Source organism: Myotis nattereri (genome assembly GCF_964212035.1).
Source record: "Myotis nattereri genome assembly, chromosome: 14".
Classification (NCBI taxonomy): Eukaryota; Metazoa; Chordata; class Mammalia; order Chiroptera; family Vespertilionidae; genus Myotis; species Myotis nattereri.
In genome coordinates, this window is record NC_138089.1 from 33,163,849 (window position 1) to 33,191,754 (window position 27,906).

General features: G+C 39.2%; 1 protein-coding gene across 1 annotated transcript in view; it reads left to right on the forward strand.

Annotated features, from left to right (window-relative positions):
• The window catches only part of STAG1 (STAG1 cohesin complex component), a 345,726-nt gene that overhangs the window by 82,080 nt on the left and 235,740 nt on the right, over positions 1-27,906 (forward strand). The window contains exons 2-3 of the mRNA XM_081106167.1: positions 19,656-19,767; positions 26,733-26,835. Of these exons, the coding sequence (XP_080962293.1) occupies positions 19,739-19,767; positions 26,733-26,835 (132 nt within the window). The 5' untranslated portion in view covers positions 19,656-19,738. The remainder of the gene's footprint in view (positions 1-19,655; positions 19,768-26,732; positions 26,836-27,906) is intronic.

The following is a 27,906-nucleotide window of genomic DNA, read 5'->3' on the forward strand; positions in this document are numbered from 1 at the left end:
GAGTCTCCTATCTACCTACTCTAGGACTTCTGTGAGGATCAAATGAGATGAGGCACAGGAAAACGCTTCGTAAACATTTGGATAAACTGTAAAATGTTTGCACCTGGCCAAAAAGCAGGTCTGGTTTCTGGGCTGAAAAAACTCAAAGAAGGCTAGTCACTAGGGAGAGGAAGCTGGGCATTGCTATGTGATGTCATTAACCGGCGCCCACAGCAACCGTAGCTGGGCTGGGCTTTGGGCCGCATTTTGTGCCATGGGGTCTTGGCAGTATTGGCTGCAGTTTGGAGGGGTGTCACTCCGGGGTGGTGGCAGGGCCTTGTGTCCCACTTGGGGGAAGCCGAGTGTTGGTTTGTCAGTGTCAGGTCCATGGTGCCGTTTATTTTTAAATGGCCAGTGTGCGTCATGGCAGCTCCTGTGCTGAGCGTCTACCCCCTGGTGGTCAGTGCGCGTCATAGCTACCGGTTGGATGGATGGACACTTAGCCTTTTATATATACAGATAGCTTCTTTGGATAAAGTCTTAACTTTCCTGAACTGACATTGAAGGCCTTTCACAATTTGGCTAGGTTCTAGGTATATGTAAATGCAGGTATATATGTTTGTAACTTTATAGTAGTTTATTCCTGTCTGTATAGGTCTATACAAATATATTTTTAAAAAATCTTATAGTTCTTATTGTCTATTAATACTTGTTTTATAGTAAGTACAGAGAAACAAAAGTAAGGGATAAAAGTTGTCCATAAATTCACTCTTCAGAGATAATCATTAGTCAAGTCTTTTAAAATGAACTTCAGAAGAGTTGACTATTTTTATATTTATCCTGTGTATGTTTTGATAAGTTTATATACATAACTTTTTAATTTTTGTATTGCTATTATGAACTTCAGAATCTTTATTTTCTATTCAGTTTTTTTTAATGAACCATTTTCCTAAATTTTATTGCCTACCTTGTTAAGTGTTTATTTACTCTAACTTGAATCTTTTAATATAACAATTAAAACGTGAATAGACTATTTCAGGGAAGAAATAGTATGAGCAAAGACATGAAGATGTGAAACAGAAAGTGTTTGCAAGTAGTTTGATACCACCAGTGACATATAAAATATCAGGGAGAGATTGGAGGTGAGGCTAGGGAGAAGCTAGATCATTAAGAATTTTTGCTTCTGCCCTAACCGGTTTGGCTCAGTGGGTAGAGAGAGCGTCAGCCTGTGGACTGAAAGGTCCCAGGTTCGATTCTGGTCAAGGGCACGTATACCTTGGTTGCAAAAGGTTGCGGGCACATCCCCAGTAGGAGGTGTGCAGGAGGCAGCTGATCGATGTTTCTCTCTCATCGATGTTTCTAACTCTATCCCTCTCTCTTCCTCTCTGTAAAAAATTAATAAAATATATATTAAAAAAAAGAATTTTTGCTTCTGTGCTTAGGAATTTGAATTTTATCCTAGAAGTAACAGGGATCTGATGTGATTAAATTAACATTTCAAATACACCAGTCTGGCTATAGGATGGGGGAGGATTGCATTGAGGGAAGCAAGAAGACTAAGGAACTATTGAGATTCATGGGGACAGTGGGAGCCTTTATTAAAGGAAGTGTGAGTAGAATTAGAATGGAGCATTTTACTATTAAAATGGGCAAGATTTTAAGGGGGAATCAAGGCTGATCTCAGGGTTTCTGATTTTCCAGCTTGGGTGACAAGATGATTCTATTAGGTGAGGTGGATGATTTGGAGGAAAAACAAAATTTTAAGATTTAATTTTATTAAATCAATTTCTTTTTCAAAAGACAGGGAAGTGGGGCACTATTGAGAAGGGAAACTCAATTTATGATAGGAATGCCATGACTAAAGACAATTTTCTAGCTAAGAAATTGTATATTGGAAGCAGTAATAAAATCAGATCTGAAATAAAGATTTTAGAGCCATCAGGTACTTTAAAAATTAGCAACAACAGCCCTAGCCGGTTTTGCTCAGTGGATAGAGCACCTGTGTGGACTGAAGGGCCCCAGGTTTGATTCCGGTCCAGGGCATGTACCTTGGTTGCACGCTTGATCCCTGATCCTTTGGTTGGGGCTTATCCAGGAGTCAACAAGTCCATGTGTCTCTCACATCAATGTTTCTCTCTGTCTCTCCCCTTTCCTTCCACTTACTCTAAAAATCAATGGACAAAATATCCTCAGGTGAGGATTAACAAAAATAAAATAAAAAAATTAGCAACAACTTTTAAAACTGCCTAACATGCCTAAAAGTTGTATCACAACCCATTGGTTGAAGCAGTTTACTGTTACATGAAGACAAGGATTGGGGAATGGTTTTGAAGCTTCTGGGAGACGTATACTCCCCCAACCGCCTGTTGCAGTGACTTCGGTGGTTGTTAAAAACCATGGTCTTGCTGAAACCGGTTTGGCTCAGTGGATAGAGTGTTGGCCTGCGGACTGAAGGGTCCCAGGTTCGATTCCGGTCAAGGGCTTGTACCTGGGTTGCGGGCACATCCCCAGTAGGAGATGTGCAGGAGGCAGCTGATCGATGTTCCTCTCTCATCCATGTTTCTGACTCTCTATCTCTCCCTTCCTCTCTGTAAAATATCAATAAAATATATTTAAAAAAACAAAACAAAAAAAGCCATGGTCTAGTTGAAAGGGATACTATAATGTAGAGACCTGTGTTTTTTATTATTATGTTTATTAAGGAAAATTCCAAGCATAAACAAAAGTAGATGCATTTGTATAGTGAACCTCTATATAACTATTTCCCATCTTCAACATTTATAAGCTCATAGCTAATTTTGTTTCATCTGTACACCTCAAATCCTTTATTCATTTGAAGCAATTCCCTGATACATAATTTCATCTATAAATATATATATTTTTTAATTAACTTTTAGAGACAGAGGGAGGGAGAGAGAAAGAGAGAGACACAAAAAGTGATGCGAGAGAAACGATTGGCTGCCTCCTGCATGCCCGCTACTGGAGATGGAGCCCACAACCCAGACATGTGCCCTAACCTGAATGGAACTGGCGTCCTTTCAGTACTGCACAGGATAATGCCCAACCACCTGAGCCACACCGGCCAGGGTTCATCTGTAACTTAGTGTGTATCTATAAAATATAATAACTTTAAGAATTATTAAGTCCTCAATAATTTATAACATCATAGAATATTTCCTAGTGTGTTTTTAAAAAAATATATTTTATTGATTTTTTCACCGAGAGGAAGGGAGAGGGATAGAGAAAGTTAGAAACATTGATGAGAGAGAAACATCGATCAGCTGCCTCCTGCACACCCCCTATTGGGGATGTGCCCGCAACCAAGGTACATGCCCTTGACCAGAATCGAACTGGGGACCCTTCAGTCCACAGGCCGACACTCTATCCACTGAGCCAAACCAGCTAGGGCACCTAGTGTGTTTTTTTTAAAAAATAATTTTAGCAAAGAATTAGGGCTAAAATAATATATATTTTTTATACTAGAGGAGGGAATGAGATGCGAGGTGGCAACAGTGAATATAAGTTACTTTTCTAGGAAGAAAAACAGGAAGTGTGGTACTTAGTGAAGATAGTGGCTATAGTTTTTATGTTTTAAGTGATAGACGGGGCACTTGAGTGGTTTGTAGATTTAGGGAAGGCACTAGTAGAGAATGAAATATGGACCAAGGATGGACCAAGAGAAAGGACACTTTATTTTCTGAGGTAATATTGAAGGACAAAGAATAAGTGAAGGAGAGGCAAAACATTGAGTAGATAGTTCATAACTATTGACCTCTTTGTTTGTTTAAATGAAGTTCAAGGAGGATGGAAGTTGGCTGTCCAAAGGGTTTTTGATTAGTGAAAATTTAGAATACTTGTTGAAGACAATGGGAGAGGGAGCCCAGCATAAATAACAAATAAAAAGATTACTTTAGTGGGATTAATATTCTACCTGAAATTGGATAGAGTGGTATCAATTTTCATGTCTCTGTGATCCTTTAACAGTATAAAAACTTGGATGTTTAAGAGAAGATAGTTTGTGTAATTATTTTAGGCTTAGACTTTTGCATGACACGTCTTGCAGAATGACCAGTGGTAAATAAGTGTTGGTGAGGAAGTAGTTTAGGATCATTCATGTGTAGATTAACTAAGGAGATGATGAAAGGACAGATAGACAGTGTAAGGAGTAAGTTTTAAGCTGTGATTGAGGAGCAAATACAAGGATAGTTTGGGCAGGAGAGAGCTGTGAATATTGGAAGATTAGGTTAGATTGGCTGTGAAAATTGGTACATTCCAAAAGCTGTGTGTGAAGGTCTTTGGAATTGAAAGGTTCAATCATCTTGAGACTTGGGTTTTAGATAGACATTGCCCATGATGGTAGGGCTTATGGTAGGGCCGAAATCTGACCAAGATGCAAACATCTTCAGCAAATGTGACGAGCAGGGGTAGGTGGTCAGGAAGTGAGTAGATAACTCTGATGAGTGATATTAGAAGGTGGTGTACAGATGGAGGATGGGAATGAATAATGGTTTAGGGGAGAGAGTGGGTAATTAAGAGAATTCAGAGCATGGGAGAATATTTGTCCTAGTGTTCCTGATAGCATAGATGTTTCTATATGAAGATGTCCCAGACCTTGGCCTTAACATTATGCTCAAAATAGTAATGTAGAAATATAAAACAAGGCATTTTGTAAATAGGTGCCATGTATGGCATGGGTGGTACTATTCTAGGAAACTTTGAAAGAAAAGATCACTTCATTCTGTGACTCTGACATTGGAAATGTCAAGAGATTACAGAAATGCATGAAGAGGGATGATCTATAATAAAAGTGTAATATGTTAATTAGACCAGACATCCTTCCGGACAACCTTTTGGACGAAGCTGGGGCTGCGAGGGAAGCCTGGGTCCCGGGTGCCTGCCAGCGGCCGGAGGTAAGCCTGGGTCCCGGCTGTCGGAGGGAAAAATTTCGTGTATTGGGCCTCTAGTGGTGGTATAGGTGAACTGGAGTTGTGGAGTGGAGCACTGGCAATTGGGGCTGAAGACATTGAAACTTACCATCCTATATAATAAAAGAGAAACATGGTAACTGACGTACGACCGCTACCCTTCCCATTGGCTAATCAGGGCGATATGCAAATTAACTGCCAGCCAAGATGGCGGCCTGCAGCCAGGCAGCTTGAAACTAACATGAGGCTTGCTTGCTTCAGTGACGGAGGACTCCAACGTTCCCCTCCTGCCGGTGCAGGCCTCTGAGCTGGCAGTTTGAAACATAGTTACAAAAATAAAAGCTAAACAAAACTCCAGAAACCAGCTTTCAGCTAGCCGGGATCTCAAACCTGGAATTGATACAGAGTTTTGATTGTAGAACCTAAACAAACCAGATACCTGCTTTCAGGAGTGGAGGCCTAAGAGCTGGAGCCTCAGAGCTAAAGCTGGCTCAGAATAAAAAAGAAAAAAGAAAAAAAGGAGCAGTTGCGAGCTTCAGTCCCAGCCTGAAAACAGCCCTCAGCCCCTCACCCGGACTGGCCAGGCACCCCAGTGGGGACCCTCACCCTGAAGGGTGTGTGACCAGCTGCAAACAGCCATCATCCCCTCATCCAGGCTGGCCAGGCACCCCAGTGGGGACCCCCACCCTGATCCGGGACACCCTTCAGGGCAAACCAGCCAGCCCCCACCCATGCACCAGGCCTCTATTCTATATAGTAAAAGGGTAATATGCCTCCCAGCACCGGGATCAGCGGAGCCGCGAGGTCTCCCGGCACCGGGATCAGCATGACAGGGGGCAGAGCCCAAACCCCCTGATCGCCCTGTGGCTCTGTGTGTGACAGTGGGCGGGGCCACAACCTCCCTATCGGCCCTGCTCTGTGCCTGGTAGGGGGGAGCTCCCCAACCTCCTGATCGCCCTGCGGCTCTGTGTGTGACAGGGTGCGGCGCCCCAACCCCCCCACCCCACGGGCCCTGCTCTGTGTGTGACGGGGTAGAGCCATAACCTCCCCATTGGCCCTGCCCTGAGTGTGACAGTGGCGGCGCCCCAACCGCTGATCGGCCCTGCTCTGTGAGTGATAGAGGGCGGCGCCCCAATCCCCTGATGGGCCCTGCTCTGTGCGTGACAGGGGGGAGCTCCCCAACCCCCTGATGGGCCCTGCTCTGTGCATGACAGGGGGGAGCTCCCCAACCCCCTGATGGGCCCTGCTCTGTGCGTGACGGGGGAGCTTCCCAACCCCCTGATCGGCCCTGCTCTGTCTGTGACAGGGAGCAGCGCCCCAACCCCCTGATTGGCCCTGCTCTGTGCATGACGGGGTGGCACCACAACCTCCCCATCGACCCTGCCTTGAGTGTGACGGGGGGCGGTGCCCCAACCCCCCAATCGGCCCTACTCTGAGCGTGACTGAGGGTGGCATCGTAACCTCCCGATCCGCCCTGCTCTGTGCATGACAGGGGGCGGCGCCCCAATTCCACAATCGGCCCTGCTCTGAGCCCGACCAGGGGCTGCACCTAGGGATTAGGCCCGCCCTCTGCCACCCGGGAGCAGGCCTAAGCCAGCAGGTCGTTATCTCCCGAGGGGTCCCAGACTGCGAGAGGGCACAGACCGGGCTAAGGGACCCACCCTACCCCCCCGAGTGCACAAATTTTTGTGCTCCGGGCCTCTAGTTTTACTATAATAGAGCATGGGGGTATGGGTAGCAGAAGAAAGATAGTAGGTTATTACCCCCAAATCCCACCTTTATGTGTTTAGCCTTTTCACCAGATTTTCCCAGCTGAAACGTACCTCTCATAAGAATATCCCTTATACCCCTTTGGGAGTGAAAATATAAAAGGTGTAGCTCTGAGCAGTGAAATCAAGGGAAACTTTAGTATAATTTATGTTTCCCATTCATATGCTTAAGTGTTTTGTCCTAGTCACTTCATAAATGGAATCACTCATATTCTACAGATTTTAGTTAATAGAGGTTTTGTTGTAGTCTCCAGAATACCTAATGTTTAAAAAGAGCACATGACAGAAATACTGCAGGTTTGTAAGAATTGAGACATAAGGCCGAAACCGGTTTGGCACAGTGGATAGAGCGTCAGCTTGCGGACTGAAAGGTCCCAGGTTCGATTCCGGTCAAGGGCATGTACCTGGGTTGCGGGCACATCCCCAGTAGGAGATGTGCAGGAGGCAGCTGATCGATGTTCCTCTCTCATCAATGTTTCTAACTCTCTATCTCTCTCCCTTCCTCTCTGTAAAAAATCAATAAAATATATTAAAAAAAAAAAGAATTGAGACATAAGAAATGAGTGTAGCAAACTAGTAATTCTATTATAAAAGGCTAATGTGCAAATTGTCCCCTCGACTGGGAGTTTGACCAGGGGTCCTGCCCGCCAACCGCCTGTGGCCCCTCTCCCCTGCCAGCCCATCCAATCAGCCCCCATCAGGTAGAGCTGGCCAGACCCCACCATGCATGAATTCGTGCACCGGGCCTCTAGTTAAATATATAGTCTGAAACCAGATCAAGGTGTTAAACTATATTAAACTGCAACAATGATAATATTTTAGAAATTTGTACTCAGTACAATAGTTATTGCACTTTCACTAATTCCCAGAATCACTACCTTCAATGGTAGTGATTGAAGGACTTTATCACCTAATGAGGATGGCATTAGGGAATACTAGAGACATAAGAGAAACCTGATTAGAGGCATCACTGGAATATATTTAATCAAGATGATTGCCTAGGGCAGCTGGCAAGCATGGTGTTCCAGTAAGCAGTGATGAAATGGTATGGTTATGATTGTTCCAAGACTTACACATACACTTTATGGAACTTTCTGCTGCACCCCACATTACATAGTCAGTGGATTCTGAAAAGCCTTCTATTGAGGGAATACTGTAGACTGTTTTTCAATTTCTGTTAAAGTTTTATTCCCCTCAAGTTAATTTTTTCCTAATTATGGAACACAGTATTTATTAAACAGTAAAAATACAACTATTTAAGTTGCACTTTTTTATTATAAAAAATGCTACTTTGTTATGGTAGCCCTAGGAAACTACAATGAAAGAGCCTTGGAAATGCAAAGTACAAACATAAATGATGAAAGAACAATTGCTCCCAATTGTTGTAGCCTGTGGCTTTTAACATTTAGTAATTTTCTTCACGGGATTGAACATTTGTGGCATTTTGAGGCATGTGGACGGATCACGAAAATTCTTGTGTTTTCTGTTATTACACAGTGTTTTACAAAGTATCATACTTTAAAAAGACATTAGCTTGTAAGAACATGTAATAAATAACTTCAAAATGCAATGGGTATTTAATTTTAAAGCAAGCCTTTAACATGTATGTAAAATGTTTCTGTACTCATTTAATAGAAACTTATCTGGCCACTGGGTAAAGCTAGCAATAAAACTACTCATCCGCATTGTGTTAAGATATCATTGCTTTTATCACATGATGTTTTTTCCCCTGTAAGGATTTGTTGAAATTCCACTTATTGCACAATTTACAGTCCCATGGAACTCCATGGGATATGCAAATAACTTTAAGTGTAATTTTATCATAATTGAGTTACAATAGTTATCATAATCTCAGTCTTCAAGAGGTATAGATTATGTTGGGTGTGGGGAGCAGAGAGAGTATCTACATAGCACTGATGATGCCCAGTATTAAGAATAAAGAAATATTTTGAACCCTGGGGAGAAACTGTGACGAACATTTGACAAAATACTTCACCTGTCTTTTCCTTTATGTTCTTGGATCTTTTAATGAGTTGTATTGTAGTGTACAGTTTGGGAATTAGTTCAGATTCTTCTCCTGAACTAATTTTAGTCTTCAATAAAGTTTCAAAAATAATACAGAGGTTTTCCTCTGTACTCTTCATTAGCTTACCCAGATGCTGATATCTTACATACATACATAGCACAGTTAGCAAAAGCAGAAATTAACTGATATCATACTAGTAACTAATATGCAGACCGTATTCAAATTTCATCAATTGTCCCACTGATGTTCGCTTTCTGATCCAGTGTCCAATTTAGGATTACACATTACATTTAGTTGTCAAGTCTCTCCTCTAACATGGCACAGTTCCTGAGCCTTTTTTTCTTTTTTCTTTTTAAATATATTTTTTTATTGTTGACAAGAGGCTCAGTGCGTGAAATTCATGCGTGTGTGTGTGTGTGTGGGGGGGGGGGGGTGCCTCTCAGCCCAGCCTGCTCCCTCTTGCAATCTGGGCTCCCTTGGGTAGGGTCCGTAGGCCTGGCCGGCAATCAGGGCCTATTGGGACTTTCCTTCCCCTGGCTGCTGGCAGCTGGCTTCACCCCCACCACTGCCACTGCTTGCCATCTGTGTGGCGCTGTACTACCCCCCCCCCCCCCCCCCCCCCCGCCTGCCTGCCTGCCACCAGTTGCCTCCCTCTGCAGGTGACAGACGGGTGCAATTGCTTGTCTGGCCTGGGCCTCCCTCTGTGGGGCGATTGCTGGCCGGTTCTGCACACACGCCTCAGTGCTGCCTGCCGGGTAGCCTGGGCCTCCCTCTTTTTTCTTTTTATAAATATATATTTTTATTGATTCCGGAGAGGAAGGGAGAGGGAGGGAGATAGAAACAACAATGATGAGAGAGAATGATTGATCGACTGCGTCCTGCAAGCTCTCTACTGTGGTTCGAGCCCACAACATGGGCATGTGCCCTTGACCAGAATCAAACCCAGGACCCTTCAGTCTGCAGGCTGATGCTCTATCCATTGAGCCAAAGCAACTAGGGCATGGGCCCCCCTCTTTGAGGCAGTTGATCATGGGGCTCCACAATCAATCGCCCAGCAGAGGGAGGCCCCACCCACCTGCTGTAGCGCCGCCAGCCAAGGTAGCCTGAGCCCTCCTTTTTGGGGGATCGATCTTGCAGGGCTCTGCAATCGACCGCCCAGCAGAGGGAGGCCCAGCCCACCCGGCTGGGGCTCCACGATCGATCATAGTGCAGAGGGTGGCCGGGGCCTCCCTCTGCGGTGCAATCGTGGGGTGATGGCGGGGCCCCCTGACCAATCGCATCGCATCTGCCTTGGCTGGCCTGGCACCAGTGCATGTCATAGGTGGTCATCTGGAAGATCGTCTGGATGGCCATTCTGCTGTTCGGTTGATTTGCGTATTATGCTTTTATTATTATAGATAGTATCACAGATATCTCCTGTTTACCCCCACCCTTTACCCTCCTCCTCCTCAGCTTCTCCCCCCCACCCCCCCGCCCCAGGTCTTCACCACCCTATTGCCTGTGTTCATGGCCTATGCATATCTTCTATATATATAAAAGGCTAATATGCAAAGTGTCCCCTTGGGAGTTTGACCAGGAGTTCATTTGCTTGCTATGACGTGCACTGACCACAAGGGAGTGGTGCGGAATGAAGGAAGGCCCCGGCCGGCAGCCGGCAGCCAGAGAAGGGAGGCCCCGGCCATCAGCCGGCAGCCAGAGAAGGGAGGCCCCGGCCATCAGCCGGCAGCTGGGGAAGGGAGGCCCTGGCCAGTAGCCGGAAGGCCCCGATCAGCCCTGATCACCATGCAGGCCTAGGGACCCTACCCATGGAATTTCATGCACCAGGCCTCTAGTAAGTATATAACTTCTTTGGTTTATCTGTTCTTGACCCTTCAACCCCACATCGAGGTATGCCAGCCTGTTCCATACCTCTGTGCTTTGGGTCTTATTTTGTTGGTCAATTCATTTTGTTCATTAGATTGCAGAAATAAGTGAGATCATGTGATATTTGTCTTACTCTGGTTGGCATATTTCACTTAGCATAATATTTTCCAGGTCCATCCATGCTGTCCCAAAGGGTAAGAGATCCCTCTTTTTTTACAGCTGCATAGTGTTTCATAGTGTAAATGTTCCATAGCTTTTTTATCCAGTCATCTACTAAGGGGCACTTGGGCTGTTCCAGATTTTAGCTATTGTAAAAAACGCTGCTATGAACATAGGGTTGCATATATTCTTTCTGATTGGTTTTGGGGATTTTAGGATATATTCCCAGAAGTGAGATCGCTTGATCAAATGGAAGTTCCGTTTTTTATTTTTTGAGGAAACTGTTTTCCATAGTGGCTGCACCAATCTGCATTCCCACCAGCAGTGAACTGTGTTCCCTTTTTTTCCACATCCTTGCCAGCATTTGTTTTTTGTTGATTTTTTGGTGATAGCCATTCTGACAGGTATGAGGTGATATCTTTGTGGTTTTAATTTGCATTTCTCTGATGATTTGTGACTTTGAGCATGTTTTCATATGTCTCTTGGCCATTTGTATGTCCTCTTTGGAGAAATGTCTTTTCAGGTCTTCTGCCCATTTTTTAATTTGATTGTTTTCCTTTTGTTGAGTTGTATGAGTACTTTAAATGTTTTGGATGTTAACCCCTTATCAGATATATCATTGGCAAATATGTTCTTCCATACAGTGGATTCCTTTTTCATTTTGATGGTGGTTTCTTTTATTGTACAGAAGCTTTTTATTTTGATGTAGTCCCATTTGTTTATTTTCTCCATAGTTTCCTTTGCCTTAGGAGATGTATCTGTAAACATATTGCTACGTGAGATGTCCGAGATTTTATTGCCTATGTTCTCTAAGATTTTTATGGTTTCATGCCTTACATTTAAGTCTTTTATCTATCTTGAGTTTATTCTTGTGAATGGTGTAAGTTGATGGTCTAATTTCATCTTTTTGCATGTGTCTGTCCAGTTTTCCCATCACCATTTGTTGAAGAGACTGTCTTTACTCCATTGTATGTTCTTGCCTCCTATGTCAAATATTAATTGACCGTAATGATGTGGATCAATTTCTGGGGTCTCTGTTCTGATCCAGTGGTCTATATGCCTTCTCTTGTGCCAGTACCAAGCTGTTTTGGTTATAATGGCTTTGTAGTATAGTTTGATATCTGGTATCATGATCACTCCTACTTCATTCTTCTTTCTCAAGATTGCTGCTGTCTTTTATAACCTTGACTCTTTTTAAGAATATTAGCCAGATATTTTGAATGTCCCTCAGTTTGAGTTTATGTGATTATCCTTGTGATTAAATTCAGGTTTTTCTTTCTTTTTTTTTTTTTTTTCTCGCAAGAATACACACAACTGAAGTTCTACCCTTCTTTGTTCATCATACCAGGAGGCTTCTGTTGATATGTCTCTTTATTAGTGGTGTTAACTATGACTTCTTCATTAAGGGAGATTTTTGCCAGGTTTTTCCATTGTAATATTACTATTTTCCTCTTTTTAATTAATTAGTTATAAAGGAACTTTTGCTAAACTAGTCCAAAAAGTACTGAGCCACTATACTTTTATATCTTTTTTTTTCTGTTTTGGACCACACTCTTTAAAGTTTACATAGTCATAAGGATTTGTTAAGAACCCATATCTTCCTGATCAAGGTTCCATAGAATTTATGCTTCATCAAACTTAATAGGTATATATTCTTCACTTAAGAAGCATAAAGTCCACCTATCATGGATTCTATACTTTTTCTGTCTTGCTGAAATTTTAAGTTCCTTAAGAGCAGGCATTTATTACTAGATTTTAAATACCAGTTGGAGGTATGGAATGGTTGGCACCAAAAGAAGATGGTGTTGGCTTTTTAACTTTGTGTGTGTCTCTCCCTCCCCCCCTCCCCACCTCCCCCGTGAAACGAAGCATATAGAAAACCATTTTAGAATATCTCTTGGAGACTTAAATTGGAGATTTATCCCTAGCCCAGAGAACAGAAATGTGCACAATACAGTGAGAAAGGTTTTTAATATTGTTCATGTTTCAAAATTAGAATTAGTATTGTGGATTTAGTTTTGCAAATTAATATTTTATAAACAGTTAATAAACTATGGAGAAAGTATATGGAAAGATAGTTAAGCTTTAGCTATAAATTATGGGTGACATGATAATCTTTTTTTCTGCAAAGCTTTATTTAATGGATTAATATAATTCACACATACTTTAAGGGAATTGAAAAAAAAGGTTGGCCTTCAGTGATGTTTTCTTCATCATATTAAAATGAAAAAATGTATTTTTGTTAAACTTCACAAATTTTTCTTAGGACGGTGGTAAAGTAATGGTTGTTGTTTCCACACTTTTGAAATAATTTTTATATGAAAATCGTAGTGCTATATAATTTAATTATTCATAAGGTGTTTTTTTAAAGCATTTCCCATAAGTATTTTTATTTTTTCAGAAACTTTTTAACAGTAGATGTTTATTTGCTTTAGGTAAAGGTCATACTCTGAAATATTTTTATTGTTCCCTGTGTGCAGTTATAAATGGGTGATATACATGAAGCTATTACAGTTCTTATTTGTATGAGTAGGTATGTTCATTAGGAAAATATCTAAAAGGATGTCATTTTTAGTGGGGAGAGGTTAAGTGGTGGTGGTGGTGGTTGAATTATGGAAAATATGTAATTTTTATTTATTATTTTTTAAAATATATTTTTATTGATTTCAGAGAGGAAGGGAGAGGGAGAGATAGAAACATCAATGATGAGAGAAAATCATTGATCGGCTGCCTCCTGCATGCCCCCTACTGGGGATCAAGCCCGCAACCTGGGCATGTGCCCTTGACCTGGTACCCTTCAATCTGCAGGCTGATGCTCTATCCACTGAGCCAAACCAGCTAGGGCGAAAATCTGTGATTTTTAAAAATTACAATGCGGTTTTAATATAAAGCAAATGAAAACATAAATTCCTGTACTTTTGATAGGCAAGTCTGTCAGTTTTCTATTTGCAAGTATTCTCTCAAATATTTAGTGCAGGGTTATTTAATATAGGCAACTTAATTTCCTTGGGGTACCTTTTTACTTGTTAGTTATTTTAAAAACTGATGGCATTTTAAATGCTTTTTAAATTTAGAACACACCAATCAATAACATTTATTTGTGATCAGTGAATTATATGATTTAATATGGTATAAGAATAGTTTGGAGGGCTCTATATTTAAATAAATTTATTTAAATTAAAAATTTTATCTTAAAATGGTAATGAACACAACTGTAATCCTTTTTTTTTAGTTGGATTAATAATAGAGCTATGAATGAATATCTTGACTCTGCCACAGATCCATATATTAAATCCCTGCAGTCTTTGAACTTTCATTATTGTTTCCAACCTGTTCTAGTCTTGATAAAGTACTTTATATTCAGTTCTTTTCTCTTGGTTCCACTTTGGGTTTATAATTTTACTGTTGTTTATTAGACTTGTTATTTTGCATATGACTTTTGATTCTGATCCTTCATCAATGCTCTGGTTTGGATATGTCCAATTGATACTCTTAGATTTTTCTCCCTTTTTCACATAGTGCAGCTGTCGTACCTTAGGTGGACACTGACACACAATGTATATATTACCAGGAAGCAGTATTCTTCTCCAGAGAGAAACCAGGGATGGAGCTTTTTTTAGCTTCAGTGTTTTACAGATTTCCAGAAATGAAAAGTTGTATTTAAATTAAAAGGTAAATTATATAACAGTTATGTAATTGCATAATTCGAAATTATGGTGGTAAGATCCTATGCACAATAGCATTAAAAACAAACTTACTGTTGAATTAGCTATTTACCACTTTATTAATGTTAACTAGTGGCAATGTATGTCTTTATTTTTAGACTTGCTAATTTTTCTGCCACTTTTGGGTGCCAGGTACTAGACAATTTGTTAGGAACAGAAAGGGAAGACAGTTCTTTCTAAAAGATCATGTGGCAATTGCTGTGAACTTACAACGGTTCTAAAAATTCAGTTTATTGTTCACTCTGTGTGGTTCAGTGGTTGAGCGTCAAGAGGTACATTTGATTCCCGGTCAGGGCACATATCTGAGTTGTGGGCTCGATCCCCAGTAGGGAGCGTGCAGGAGGCAGCTGGTCAATGTTTCTAACTCTCTATTCCTCTCCCTCTTTCTCTAAAAACAAATAAAACCATATATAATTTTTAAAAGTCAACATAGAGTAGTCAAAAGGGAACTGAATGAAATTTATTACAGTTTGCAGAGTAATATATGCATGCACACAATATATTGCAAAAGTATTGAGTTGTGTTCGTGTACAAGGTAGAATGAAAATTTATAGATGTGAGACCTAATTCTACCTAGATTTCAGAAAGGTTGGAGATTTCCAGTTTGTTTCAGGAAGAGTCAGGTATGGGGCATGAGCTAGTATGTACACATCAGAAAAGCAGAAGAGAGTTGGTTTTGTACAGGAAATAATCACTTTGGTATTAGAGTAATGGGAAAGGAATAGTGAAAGATGAGATTACTGGAGAGCATTAAGGTTCTAGGTGCCATTTTATGATGTTGGAGTTTATAAGAAGATAAAATTAAGAGAGTAGTGTTAGTAAGGAAAATTGTGACTAGATATGAAGATAATATGGAGGCAGCATTTGGGGAAAGCTTGAATGTGTTTATCATGGAATTGTATTTTCAGAGAGTAAAGTTTCGGTAGAGATTGATCAATACAAAAAACGTAAAGCTCTCTTCATCTGAGAGTCATTTGGCTTGTCATTTTTCTTTAGACCGTGGACAGTCATCTGTGTTGTGGGATGGCATCCTATATAATAAAAGGCTAATATGCATATTGTCCCCTTGACCAGGAGTTCGACTGGGAGTTCAACCAGAAGTTTGACCAGGGCACGGGGCCAGCCCGCCAACCACCCTCGGCCCCTCCCCCTGGCCGGCAGACCCCACCCATGCATGAATTTGTGTACCGGGCCTCTAGTAAATATATAAAAGCAGAGGATGCAAAATTGAACATGAGGAGAACTCAGTTAACAAACTAACCAAATTTAGCAGTGTTTTATTTAAAAGATAAACAGTTGAGGATTGCATTCTTACTGTGACTCACGCTGGTGAAGGGGGAAGATGGCAGGCCAAGCAGGTATTAGGATGTGAGATAAAGGAATAGGATTTACCAAAATGGAGGACTGTTAAATTTCGAAAAGCCTTCATAAATGATCTTATGTACACATGCCATCCCACAACACAGATGAATGTCCACGGTCTAAAGAAAAATGACAAGCCAAATGACTCTCAGATGAAGAGAGCTTTACATTTTTTTTCCCTGTTAATGGGCCATACTTTTCTGTTTCTTCATATGCTCATGATTTTTTGTTTTTATTGTTAAAAATTGGACACTTTGAATATTATAATGTGGTAACTAGACACTGATTCTGTCCTCTTCCAAGGGTTTATTCTTGTTACCTCTTAAGGACTGCAGTCATCTGTTTAGTGACATTTCCAAACTATTTTTGCAAAGACTAATCCTTGTCATGTATAATAAATGAAATTTTATCTCCATCATAAGCAATGATCTCCCGAGCCAGTGGTAGTCAAAAGGAAAAAATGTTATCTCTTGGTGTTTGCATACTGTTACTTAGCTGAGGTATTCCTTCAAAGGTTAGCTAAGTAGTCTTGATCTTTACCTTGTGATTTCACACAGCCCAAAAATCAACTAGAGTTGAAAGCTTATGCTCCTCTCAGTTTTTCTCTAAGTATACATCCATCTGTGGGCTTGCATGTAGTACTCTGGATTTCCTGGTGTACAGATAGCCCTTTAAAGCTCTTATTTCTCACAGTATCTTCCTTCTCAGCCTCCTTATTTCAAGGCTTTTCATATGTTCTGCCATTTGTCCCATCCACTGTCTCTTGCTTCAGGCAGCTACTTGTAGTGTCTGTATTAAAAATTTTTTTGAAAGATGACAGCTGGGAAGCCCTTCAAAACACACAGTTTCAATTTTTTTAGAATACTATGATCCATGTTTTTCTTTTTGGCACTAGCAAGCTGTACCAGGAACTTGAACTGCTATTCCTATGGTCACCATTGAGCTGGGGAGGGTGGGTGGTAGACAGATAAGCTAAATGCCTATAGTACTTTCTTAGAAGATTTCATAGATTCTTTTAAAAATATGTTTTTATTGATTTTTAGAGAGAGGAAAGGAGAGAGAGCAAGCAAGAAACACTGATGCGAAAAATAAATGTTGCTGGAACCGGTTTGGCTCAGTGGATAGAGTGTTGGCCTGCGGACTGAAAGGTCCCAGGTTCGATTCCGGTCAAAGGCATGTACCTGGGTTGCGGGCACATCCCCAGTGGGAGATGTGTAGGAGGCAGCTGATCAATGTTTCTTTCTCATCGATGTTTCTAACTCTCTCTCTACCTTCCTCTCTGTAAAAAAATCAATAAAATATATTTTTTTTAAAAAAAAAAGAAAGAAAAATAAATGTTGATCGGCCGCCTCCCACTTGTACCCCAACTGGGGTTGTACCTTGACCAGGAATCAAACAGGCAACCTTTCAGTGCATGGGACGATGCTCAACCAACTGAGCCACACTGGCCAGGGCTAATAGACTCTTTTTTTTTGGTTAAAAACTCCTTTATTTACATTTTTATTAGGTCCCTTAAAGTTGATTTTTGTCCATAAATGTTGTTTTTGTCTTTATTTTTTTTCCAGCCTAAGAATTGCTTCATTGAAGGGCTTATTCTTGGAGCTGCCTATTTCTCCATTTTTCATGGCATCACTCTTTTATTTCATTTTTGAAAGATTATTATCATTGAGTATATAATTTAGGGGTCACTTTGTTTCTTCTCAGCACTGTAAGGATATTATTCCATGTCTTTCAGCTTACATCGTTTCCAATGAAAAGTCTGATGAAGAATTTTATTTTTTTAACTTCCTTTTGAATTTTCTCTAACTTTTGGTTTTTAGCAATATTTATATTTTAAAGTATTTATTCTGTTTATAAATCTATTTATCTGTGTTTTAATATCTTAAATTATTTTTGACAAATTCTCCTCTATTTCATCAAATATTTTTTCTGTCCTGTACATTCTTTTTCTGGAATTCCAGTTGAACCTATGTTAATCCATTTGTACATCTTGTCCTGTCTTAGATGCTCTGTTTTGTCCTACTTCCCCTGCTACTTTTTAAAAATAGATTTTATTTTTGAAAATATGTTTTTATTGATTTCAGAGATGAAGAGAGAGGGAGGGGGAGATAGAAACATCAATGATGAGAAAGGCTCATTAATTGGTTGCCCCCTGCACCACCCGCACCGGGAATGGAGCCTGCAACCCAGGCATGTGCCCTGACCAGGAATCATTCCGTGACCTCCTGGTTCTTAGGTCGATGATCAACCACGGAGCCACACTGGTCGGCTTAGGGTTTACTCCTGATATTGTACATTCTATGGGTTTTAACAAATACATGACATATATTTGTGTCCACCATTGTAGTTTTATACAGAATAGTTTCACTGCCCTAAAAATCCTCTGTGTTTACCTATTCATCCCTCTCTTCCTGGAACTCCTGACAACCATGCATCCTTTTGCTATCTCCATAGTTTTGCCATTTTCAGAATGCCACATAGTTGGAATTACATGGTATTTAGCAGTTTCAGATTGGCTTCTTTTCCTTAGTAATAAGCATTTGAGCTTTCTCATGTCTTTTCATGACTTGATACCTCATTTCTTTTTAGTGCCAAATAATATTTCATTTTCTGCTTATAGCACAGTTTATTTATTCATTTACCTCCTAAAGAACATCTTGGTTGCTTCCATGATTTGGCAATTTTGAATAAAGCCGCTATGAACATATTCATGCAAACTTTGGTGTGGGCATAAGTTTTCACTTCATTTGGGTAAATACCAAGGAGTATGATTACTGGTGGTATTGATTGATTGTAGTCCATATAGTTGAGATTTTAATTTCATAATAATTTTTCTTTTCAAATGACCTAAATAGACATTTTTCTAAAGAAGACATGCAAATAACCAACAGGTACATGAAGAACTATTCAACATCACTAATCATCAGGGAAATGCAAGTAAAAAAACACTGTCACCTTACACTTGTTAAGATATCCATTATCAAAAAGACAAGAGAAAAATGCTCTGAAGACATGGAGAAAAGGAACCCCTTGTACACTGTTGGTAGGAACGTAAACTGGAAAAAACAGTATTGAGATTTCTCAAATAATGAAAAGTAAAAATACTATATGATTTGGCAGTCCCACTTCTGGGTATATTTTCAAAGGAAACAAAATCATTATTCCAAAGAGTTATTTGTACTCCCATGTTCATAGCAGCATTATTCACAAATTGCCAAAGTATGGAAATAACCTAAGTGCCTGTCTATAGATGAATGAGTAAAGAAAATGTGTGTGTGCACCTGCATTTATATGCACAGATATAAACACAGAAAAATATTTCTGTGTTTTTAAATAAAGGAAATTCTGTCATTTGACAACATGGATGATACTGGAGGACATTATGCTAAATGAAAGAAGCCACTCAAAGAAAGACAAATACCACATGGTATCATATATGTGAAATCCCGGGGGGAAAGAGGGCAGTAGAACTCTTAGAAACAGAGTGAAAAAGTGATTGCTAGGGACCATGGACTGGGGGAAATAGGGAGAGGTTGGTGCAAATATACAAACTTTTACTTACAGGTGAATAAGATCTGACAATCTAATGTATAACATGGTGTCTGTAGTTAATAACATTTTATCGTATAATTGAAATTTGCCTAAAGAGTAGAACTTAAATGATCTCACACAAAATAACAGTAAATATGGGAGGTGATGGATGTGTTAATTAACTTGTGGCGAAGCCCTTCACAATATACATCTATATCCAGTAATCACATTGTACATTGTATATTTTAAACATCTTAACAGTTTTGTCAATTATACTTCAATAAAACTGGAAAAATATATTTTTTTTTATTAACAGGATTGCCTTTGAGGTTATTTTTAAAGTTTTGAGTTGTACAGCACTTGATTCTTTTGCTCCATTGTGGAAAGATCTCTCCAGCAATGATTACTTCGGAGTTACCAGTGTTACAGTAAGTATTGTAATTTTCTTATTTTTTAAAATGTGTATAACATTTTTCTATATCAAAATGTTCTCTTTTATGAGACATATCAAATATGTTCTCTGATATATTTAGATAGTCAGGCAATATGTTTGAATTCAAAGAACAATTAGAGTGCATAACTACCATATCCATCCTTGGCCCATGGTATTATAATGTCAATATGTTCTGTGGTATTGAACAAAAAATAAAGTGTTAATTTAAAAAGAACCATATTCATTCCTTTATAGATTGTTTATGATTTCTCTTGTGCTACAAGTTGTGATAGAGAATAGATTGCTTGTAAACCATATATATTTTGTTTGGCTATTTACAGAAAATGTTTGTAGACCTTTATTCTGTATCACAGTTTCTCTATCATACCTCCCACCTCCGGTTTGTTTTCCCTGAGATTGAGATTCTTAGTCTATTCTGGTTGCCAGAAGTAATCTGAAGGACATACCAGTTGACATTTCTGGTAACATCTCATTAGATTTTTTGGAGTTACAGGACCAATCTAGAATTGAGTCTAATTTTTGGATTTTCTTGGAAATGTGATCATTGTAATGGCAGATACTTTTCCTTTCATAGGTTTCATCAAGGTGCTAATTAGGAATATGTATACTATGATCTTATGTGATAACAGTTTAGATACAATGAAAGGAATCAACAGTTTACACAATTATACACACACACACACACACACACACACACACACACACACTAGAGGCCCGGTGCAAAAGTCTGGGAGCCCTTGGGAAATGTCCGACTGACAGCTTAGTGCTGCTGCAGAGGCAGGAGAGGCTCCCGCCACTGTTGCTATGCTTGCCAGCCATGAGCCCGGCTCAGGGCTTCTGACTGAGTGGCCCTCCCCTTGTGGAAGCACACTGATCACAAGGGGGCAGCCTCCTGCATTGAGCATCTGCCCCCTGGTAGTCAGTGCGTGTCATAGCAGCTGGGTCGTTCCACTGTTCGGTCAATTTGCATATTAGCCTTTTATTATATAGGATGTTTATCATCCCAGTTTATTTGTTTTATATTTTAGTGCAAAAGACTTCTTTAATTTTTATTTTTTAATTGAATTTATTGGGGTGACATTGGTTAGTAAAATTATATAGGTTTCAGGTGTACAAATCTATAATACATCCAGCTTATTTATATACTTTTTTCCCAAGAGATTATAGTTGGCTTTCCATTGGTCTACTGGCTCTCTGTTTTTCCTTCAGAGCTCTAAGATAAAGAACCTGTCCAAACTACTTTACCTGCTTGAAAAACCATCAATTCTTGTCCTCCTTTCCTCCAAATATCAGAGATACAATTTAAGCATTTTCTAGTTACTTACCTCAAGCTTCTTTATTCACCCTTTACTCGAACATAATACCGATTTTTGTAATGTAGGCACTAGAAAGGTCACTGTAGTGAGTGACCTCATTATTTCTTGGCTTACTTAAATATTACAATTATCAATGAATTTGTCATCATAGTGTTGCTTACTATTAGGCATTGTCAAATACTATGAATTGCCATATATATTCCACCACATAATGCTGTACCAGGAAGTATGCCAGATTTTAGGGAGAAAGAGTATGTAAAAGAGAATCAGTCCTTGCCCTAGCTGGGTGGCTCAGTTGTATTGTCATTGGTACACCAAAAAGGTTGCAGTTCTATTCTCGGTTAGGGCACATACTTAGGTCACAGGTTAGATCCTCTGTCTGAGTGCATACGGGAGGCAGATGATCCATGTTCCGTTCTCACATTGATATTTCTCCCTTTCTCCCTACCTTCTCTCTCCCTCCCTTCCTCTCTCTCTAAAATAAAAAACAAACCAAAACATATCCTTGGGTGAGGATAAAAAAAAAGAAGACTTGAGTCCTTGTTGGCATAAAGCTTATTATAGATAGATACTAATCAAATAACTACAAATATAGATCTAAATGCCTTCAGTGCTATGAAGGTAAATCAGAGGATTTTATGAGAATTTTAACACATGCCTTGATTTAGTCGACTTTTAAAAAAATATATATTTTTTATTAATTTCAGAGAGGATGGGACAGGGTGAGAGAGATAGAAACATCAATGATGAGAGCATATCATTGATTGTCTCCTGCACACCCCACAGTGGGGATCAAGCTCACAACCTGAGGATGTGCCATGATCTCCTGATTCAAAGGTTGATGCTCAACCACTGAGCCACGTCGGCTGGGCAAGTCAACTTTTCTAAGGGTGAGATAGTTCACGTGATAGTAAATGGAGTGAGGGTTTGGTGAAAGAATAGATCAGTATATAAATTCAAGACTGAAGGAATGGCACGTGCAAAGACCCTGAAAAAGGAGAAGTTATGGTATGTTTGAGGGACTGAAATAAAGCTGGGTTTTGTTTGTTTCCTTCCCACCCCACTCCCCAGTTTGGGAATAGAGAATGACATGAGGTAAGGCTTGTGACTAGAGTGGGGCTATATCATACAAGAATCTGCTAAATCATATTAAGATTTGGAGTCTTTCTTCCTAGGAATAGTAGGAAACCACTGTAGAGTTTTTAAGCATGGAAGAGAATTAACAAGACATACCTAGAAAAATCATTCTTAGTGCAGTATAGTGATTAAATTGTAAGGGGCAACAATAGAAGCAAGAAGACTTAATAGGAGGAGGATGTTGCAGTATCCAGGCCAGAGATGTTGACAACTTGAACTAAAGTCATTACAGTGGAATTAGAGAGAGGTAGATAGAATTTTAAAGAGTTTTAGGGAGGAAAAAAAATCATCTATACTAATAAAAGGGTAATATGCTAATTAGACCAGATAGACCGGACGTCCTTTTGGATAAAGCCATGGTGGCGGGGGCTGAGGCAGAGGTGGTTAAGGGTGATGAGGCAGACAGGTGAGCAGTTAGGAGCCAGCGGTCCTGGATTGCGAGAGGGATGTCCAACTGCCGGCAGTCAGACATCCCCCGAGTGGTCCCGGATTAGAGAGGATGCAGGCTGGGCTGAGGGACACCCCCTCCCCCACACACAAGTTTCGTGCACCAGGCCTCTAGTCCTATATAATAAAAGCCTAATATGCTAAGTGTCCGACTGTTCATTCAACCATTCGACCAGTTGCTATGACATGCACTGACCACCAGGGGGCAGACGTTCTGACCGGTTGGTTAGCTTGCTGCTGGGGTCCAGCCAATTGGGACTGGGCGAGACGGGCTATCGCTAGACATGCCCTGGAGCTTCCCACTGTCCCTCCCCAGCCCCGATCTTGCACCCGTGGGGTCCCTCAGCCTGACCTGTGCCTTCTTGCAATCTGGGACCCCTTGGGGGATGTCGGAGAGTCGGTTTCGGCCCTATCCCACAGGCCATGTCGAGGGACCCCACTGTGCACGGGTCCTCTAGTTTTTATAATAATTGATCTGATTTTTCCATTCTCTTAATATTCAATAGTCTTATAAATGTGAACATTAGCTATTTACAGGGTTTGTGTAGAGCAGTTGGTTGAACTTCAAATTAGCATACCCTTCACACCCAGCATTCTATTGTGTCTATCCTAGAGAGATATTTACTGGTATATAGTAAGAGTTAATGTACAAGGAAAGTTGTTTCAGCTCTATTTGTAATAGTACAAAACTAGACACAATCTAAGTGCCTTTGATAGTGAAGTAGTTAAAATAAATTTCATATATATTATGCAGTTACTACTATTCAGGAATTCTACATATTTGTATGGAAATTCCTATTTAAAATTTTTAAAATTGAAATATAGATATTTTATATTTTTATATGTAAAAACAAACATTTATTGAAAAGTATTGATCAAACTTAATGTTATTCTGCATGTTGGAATTCAGAGTTAGTGTGGTGAAGTGAAACTCTTCTTTGTATTCTTTTTTTTTTTTTTTAAATATATTTTATTGATTTTTTACAGAGAGGAAGGGAGAGAGATAGAGAGTTAGAAACATCGATGAGAGAGAAACATCGATCAGCTGCCTCCTGCACATCTCCCACTGGGAATATGCCCGCAACCAAGGTACATGCCCTTTACCGGAATCGAACCCAGGACCTTTCAGTCCGCAGGCCGACGCTCTATCCACTGAGCCAAACCGGTTAGGGCTCTTCTTCGTATTCTTATATCTTCTCTATTACTTGACATTAAAAAATTTATGTAGTATATATTCTCATAAACATTCCTACATATACTAATTGGAGTGTATTAGCTTATTTGTTGGTAATAGCATTCACCTTTAAAGCTGATGTAATTAGCAGAATTAGAAAACAAATGGTACTTTTCTCTTTTGTCAGTAAACTCTTGTTCAAGGATAAATTAATTTCACTAATGGGTCACATATTATAACCTGGAATTAACCAGATCCTGTAGTTGCCAGGAGATTTTTTTTAAAAATATATTTTATTGATTTTTTTACAGAGAGGAAGGGAGAGGGATAGAGAATTAGAAACATCGATGAGAGAGAAACATCAATCAGCTGCCTCCTGCATGCCTCCCACTGGGGATATGCCTGCAACCAGGATACATGCCTTTGACCGGAATTGAACCTGGGACCCTTGAATCCCCAGGCTGATGCTCTGTCCACTGAGCCAAACCGGCTAGCGCAACCAGGAGATTTTTATAAGCATCAAAAGTGGGTTCTGTTTACACAAGAGAAATACAAAACATAAAATTTGCATTCTAGTATCCTGACATGGAGATAGAAAATTGAAGTTCACCTTGATAACTAAGTGGACTCTGCCACTTAACTAGGTGTGTGTTTATGGACAGGATATCAGGTTTTCATATCTTTTGTTTCCTCATCTAGAATTGGGAAAATAGTATGTTTTTTTTACAAAGTTTATGTGCATGTTTTATATAAACTGGCACACAGTATATGCTGAGTATAGTCTATTTGAACTGTAATGAGGAGAAAATATAATATGATTTATTGTCCTTTAGAAGAGATGAGTAAGATCAACTAGATCAGGAACTAACAAACTACTGCTAGTGACTCAGATGCCTGTTTTTAAGTATTATTGGACAATGGCTATTCATTTATGTATTGTCCTTGGCCACATTCATGCTATGGTGCCAGAGTTGAGTAGTAGACATAAAGATGTGGAGACCCCCCTCCCCCAAGACTAAAATATTTACAGTATAGTTTTTTAAGAAAATGTTTGGTGACCCCTGAATTAGATCAATATTATTTATAGTTTTTGGTACTAGATTACCTTTGAAGATTTGCAAGTAGGGAGGTAACATGCTATAAGAATGTTACTGGTAGCATTGTACAGAATGGCTTGGACAAGGGAATTAGGAGAAGCAGGGAAATGAGATTAATTCAGGGAGTGGTGATTATAGGTAATCATGGAAAGAATGAGAGACAGAATTTTTATACTGAGGACAACTTACGAGGATTTGTTAGCCAATGGCTCAAGGAAGATTGATGTGATTCTAATAATTTGAGTAAGACAGGATAGTGGTGTGGTGACAGTAATAAATTTTATGACAACTTAAAGCACATGCATGCATTAACTTAATTAGGTAATTAGTGGTATGGCCATGAGCATAGAGCTAGAAATAAATCAGTATTGAACATAGTTTTACATGTGGTATTTGGTGAACTTGAGGTAGAATTCAAAAAAGCATGTTACACATGCAGTTAAAAATTTTGAGCAACAGATGGTCAAGACTATTGACAATATATAGTTACTGATGTAGAATTTAGTGAATAAGTTTTTGTTCAGATTATCCATACCTTTTCAGCACCATGCTGGAGCCAACTTATATTGGCCTGGAGGGCTAAATATTTAATTTCTAGGAATTTTCTGACCCTGATTGAATATAACATAGCTATTTAAAAAAGTTAAATCATATAAACTTAAAATTAAATAATATTATAAGTAAAAGTAATAATAGTCAAAACTCTTCACTTCCTAATTACATAGTATTTTCTGCTCTTTAATTTTTTATTTACATCTATTCTATCTATATGGTGAAAATACTTTTTAGTGGTGTACTATTACTGTTCATTACTTCCCACTTCTGATGATGTCAATTTTGTAGTTTGAAATTGGTTGTGGTGGAAATACTTACATTATGAAAATCAGTTAATTGGCTGTGGTGGGAATACTTACATTATGAAAATCAGTAAATATTGTAAATCAGGGCTCAATTTATTGTTTTATAAATTGGTTATAGATTCAATAAAGTGATAAATTAACAATGAGATTAAACTTGTATCAAGTCTATAGCCATTACATTATGAGAGCACAAAAAATTGAAGCAGTCCAGTATTTGAGATTTGTTATCCAATTCAGTGAAGACGTTGTTTATACCACTGTACAATGATTTAAGTTCCAACAAATGTCTTTTTCATTTCACTTGCATTTCATTCATTCAAGTGAACAAAGGTATAAACCATCTTTCATGTCAAAACCCTATTTGTTTTTCACTTGCAACCTTAGGTTAGTTATGAATACAGGACTTTGGCAAAATTATCGAAATCATTTTGTGTGAATAAATGAGCGACATGGAATTTACCTTTATATTGGTAACATTTCTAAGTTTATGTGCATATATATATATATATATATATATATATATATATATATATTGAAGAGCCAGTTGTTAAACAATTACCAGCCCACCACTGATTTTCATGATTTATAAAACGAGTAAAATTCTTCCCAAACCTTTCTTTTTATATTGAAGAATTAGTCTTTTCCCATTGTATTTTACATTTATATTTTGTATAGCAGCTGCCATTTCCATAGTCATTTCCTCCTTTTTATTTCTCTATTTGGGAGCTTCATTTCACTCAATGTTATGTGATATTAGCCAGGGAGGATAACATTTTTGATTTGCTAAAGTAGAAGTATAAACCACTTCTAAGCATCCATATAATAGGAGGTAAGGAAAATAGTGGAACAATACTGCATTGTATTTATGAATTAATTTGTTCACTAAAATAATATATCACATTTTCTAGGGATTCAACTAATGAAACTACTGCTCATTCTGATGCTGGCAGCGAACTTGAAGAAACTGAAGTCAAAGGGAAAAGGAAAAGGGGTCGTCCTGGCCGGCCTCCAGTATGTATTATGCTTCTCTTCTTTGTTTCTATAATGATGACCAAGTAAAGGAGCTTGATAAGAGCTGTTGGTTAATTCTAGTACTGTTAATACTTTTAGTGACTACTAAAGATTCTTGGTAACTTTACTTCATAAATTGCCTTAGGTAGTAATCACAAAAGGGATCATGGTCATAGTATCTTTCTTGCTTTCTGTGTTTCTCTTACAAGTAAATGGTACTCTACGTGAAGACATAGAAATGATTTACATGGATTGAGGTATAGTTAGTTATGACTTCCCTGGTTTTTATTTTTTTTATTTATTTTTTATTTTTTTAAATATATTTTATTGATTTTTTACAGAGAAGAAAGGAGAGGGACAGAGAGCCAGAAACATCGATGAGAGAGAAACATCGATATGCTGCCTCTTGCACACCCCCCACTGGGGATGTGCCCGCAACCAAGGCACATGCCCTTGACCGGAATCGAACCCGGGACCCTTCAGTCCGTAGGCCGACGCTCTATCCACTGAGCCAAACCGGTTTCGGCTTCCCTGGTTTTTAAATGCAACTCTGATTTCTTGTGAGAACCTATGTTTGTAGTTTGGTAGTATTAGTTTGGGATTTGGGGCCCGTCTCAGAATATATTCTCATTCATACATGATTGAGAAGTTTAGAAGAGCTCTAAGCATTCTTACTTTGAGGGATATCTTTATGTATTCTGAGTACGTGAGTCATCATTTAAGGCAGTATAAGCTCTTTGAGACAATAGTATGAATGTGTCAAGGAGTTAAAGCTTGTACTATTTACACTACTTTTATGATATTTGCCATTAGCAATTTTATCTGTTTTATAAAAGTTCTTATTATAGAATATTTCAGCCTCTTTTTTAGGATACATAATAGCATAATGAACCCTTCATGTAACCATTGCCCAGCTATAGCAGTTATCAAATCATGGCCAATCTTGTTTTATCTCTCTACCCCTGTTTTCCTTTCCATGTTATTTTGAAGGTTATCTTAGACATCATTTCATCTATAAATATTTCAGAATGTAGTACCAAAAGATAAGAACTTTACACTCTAGCCATTTTG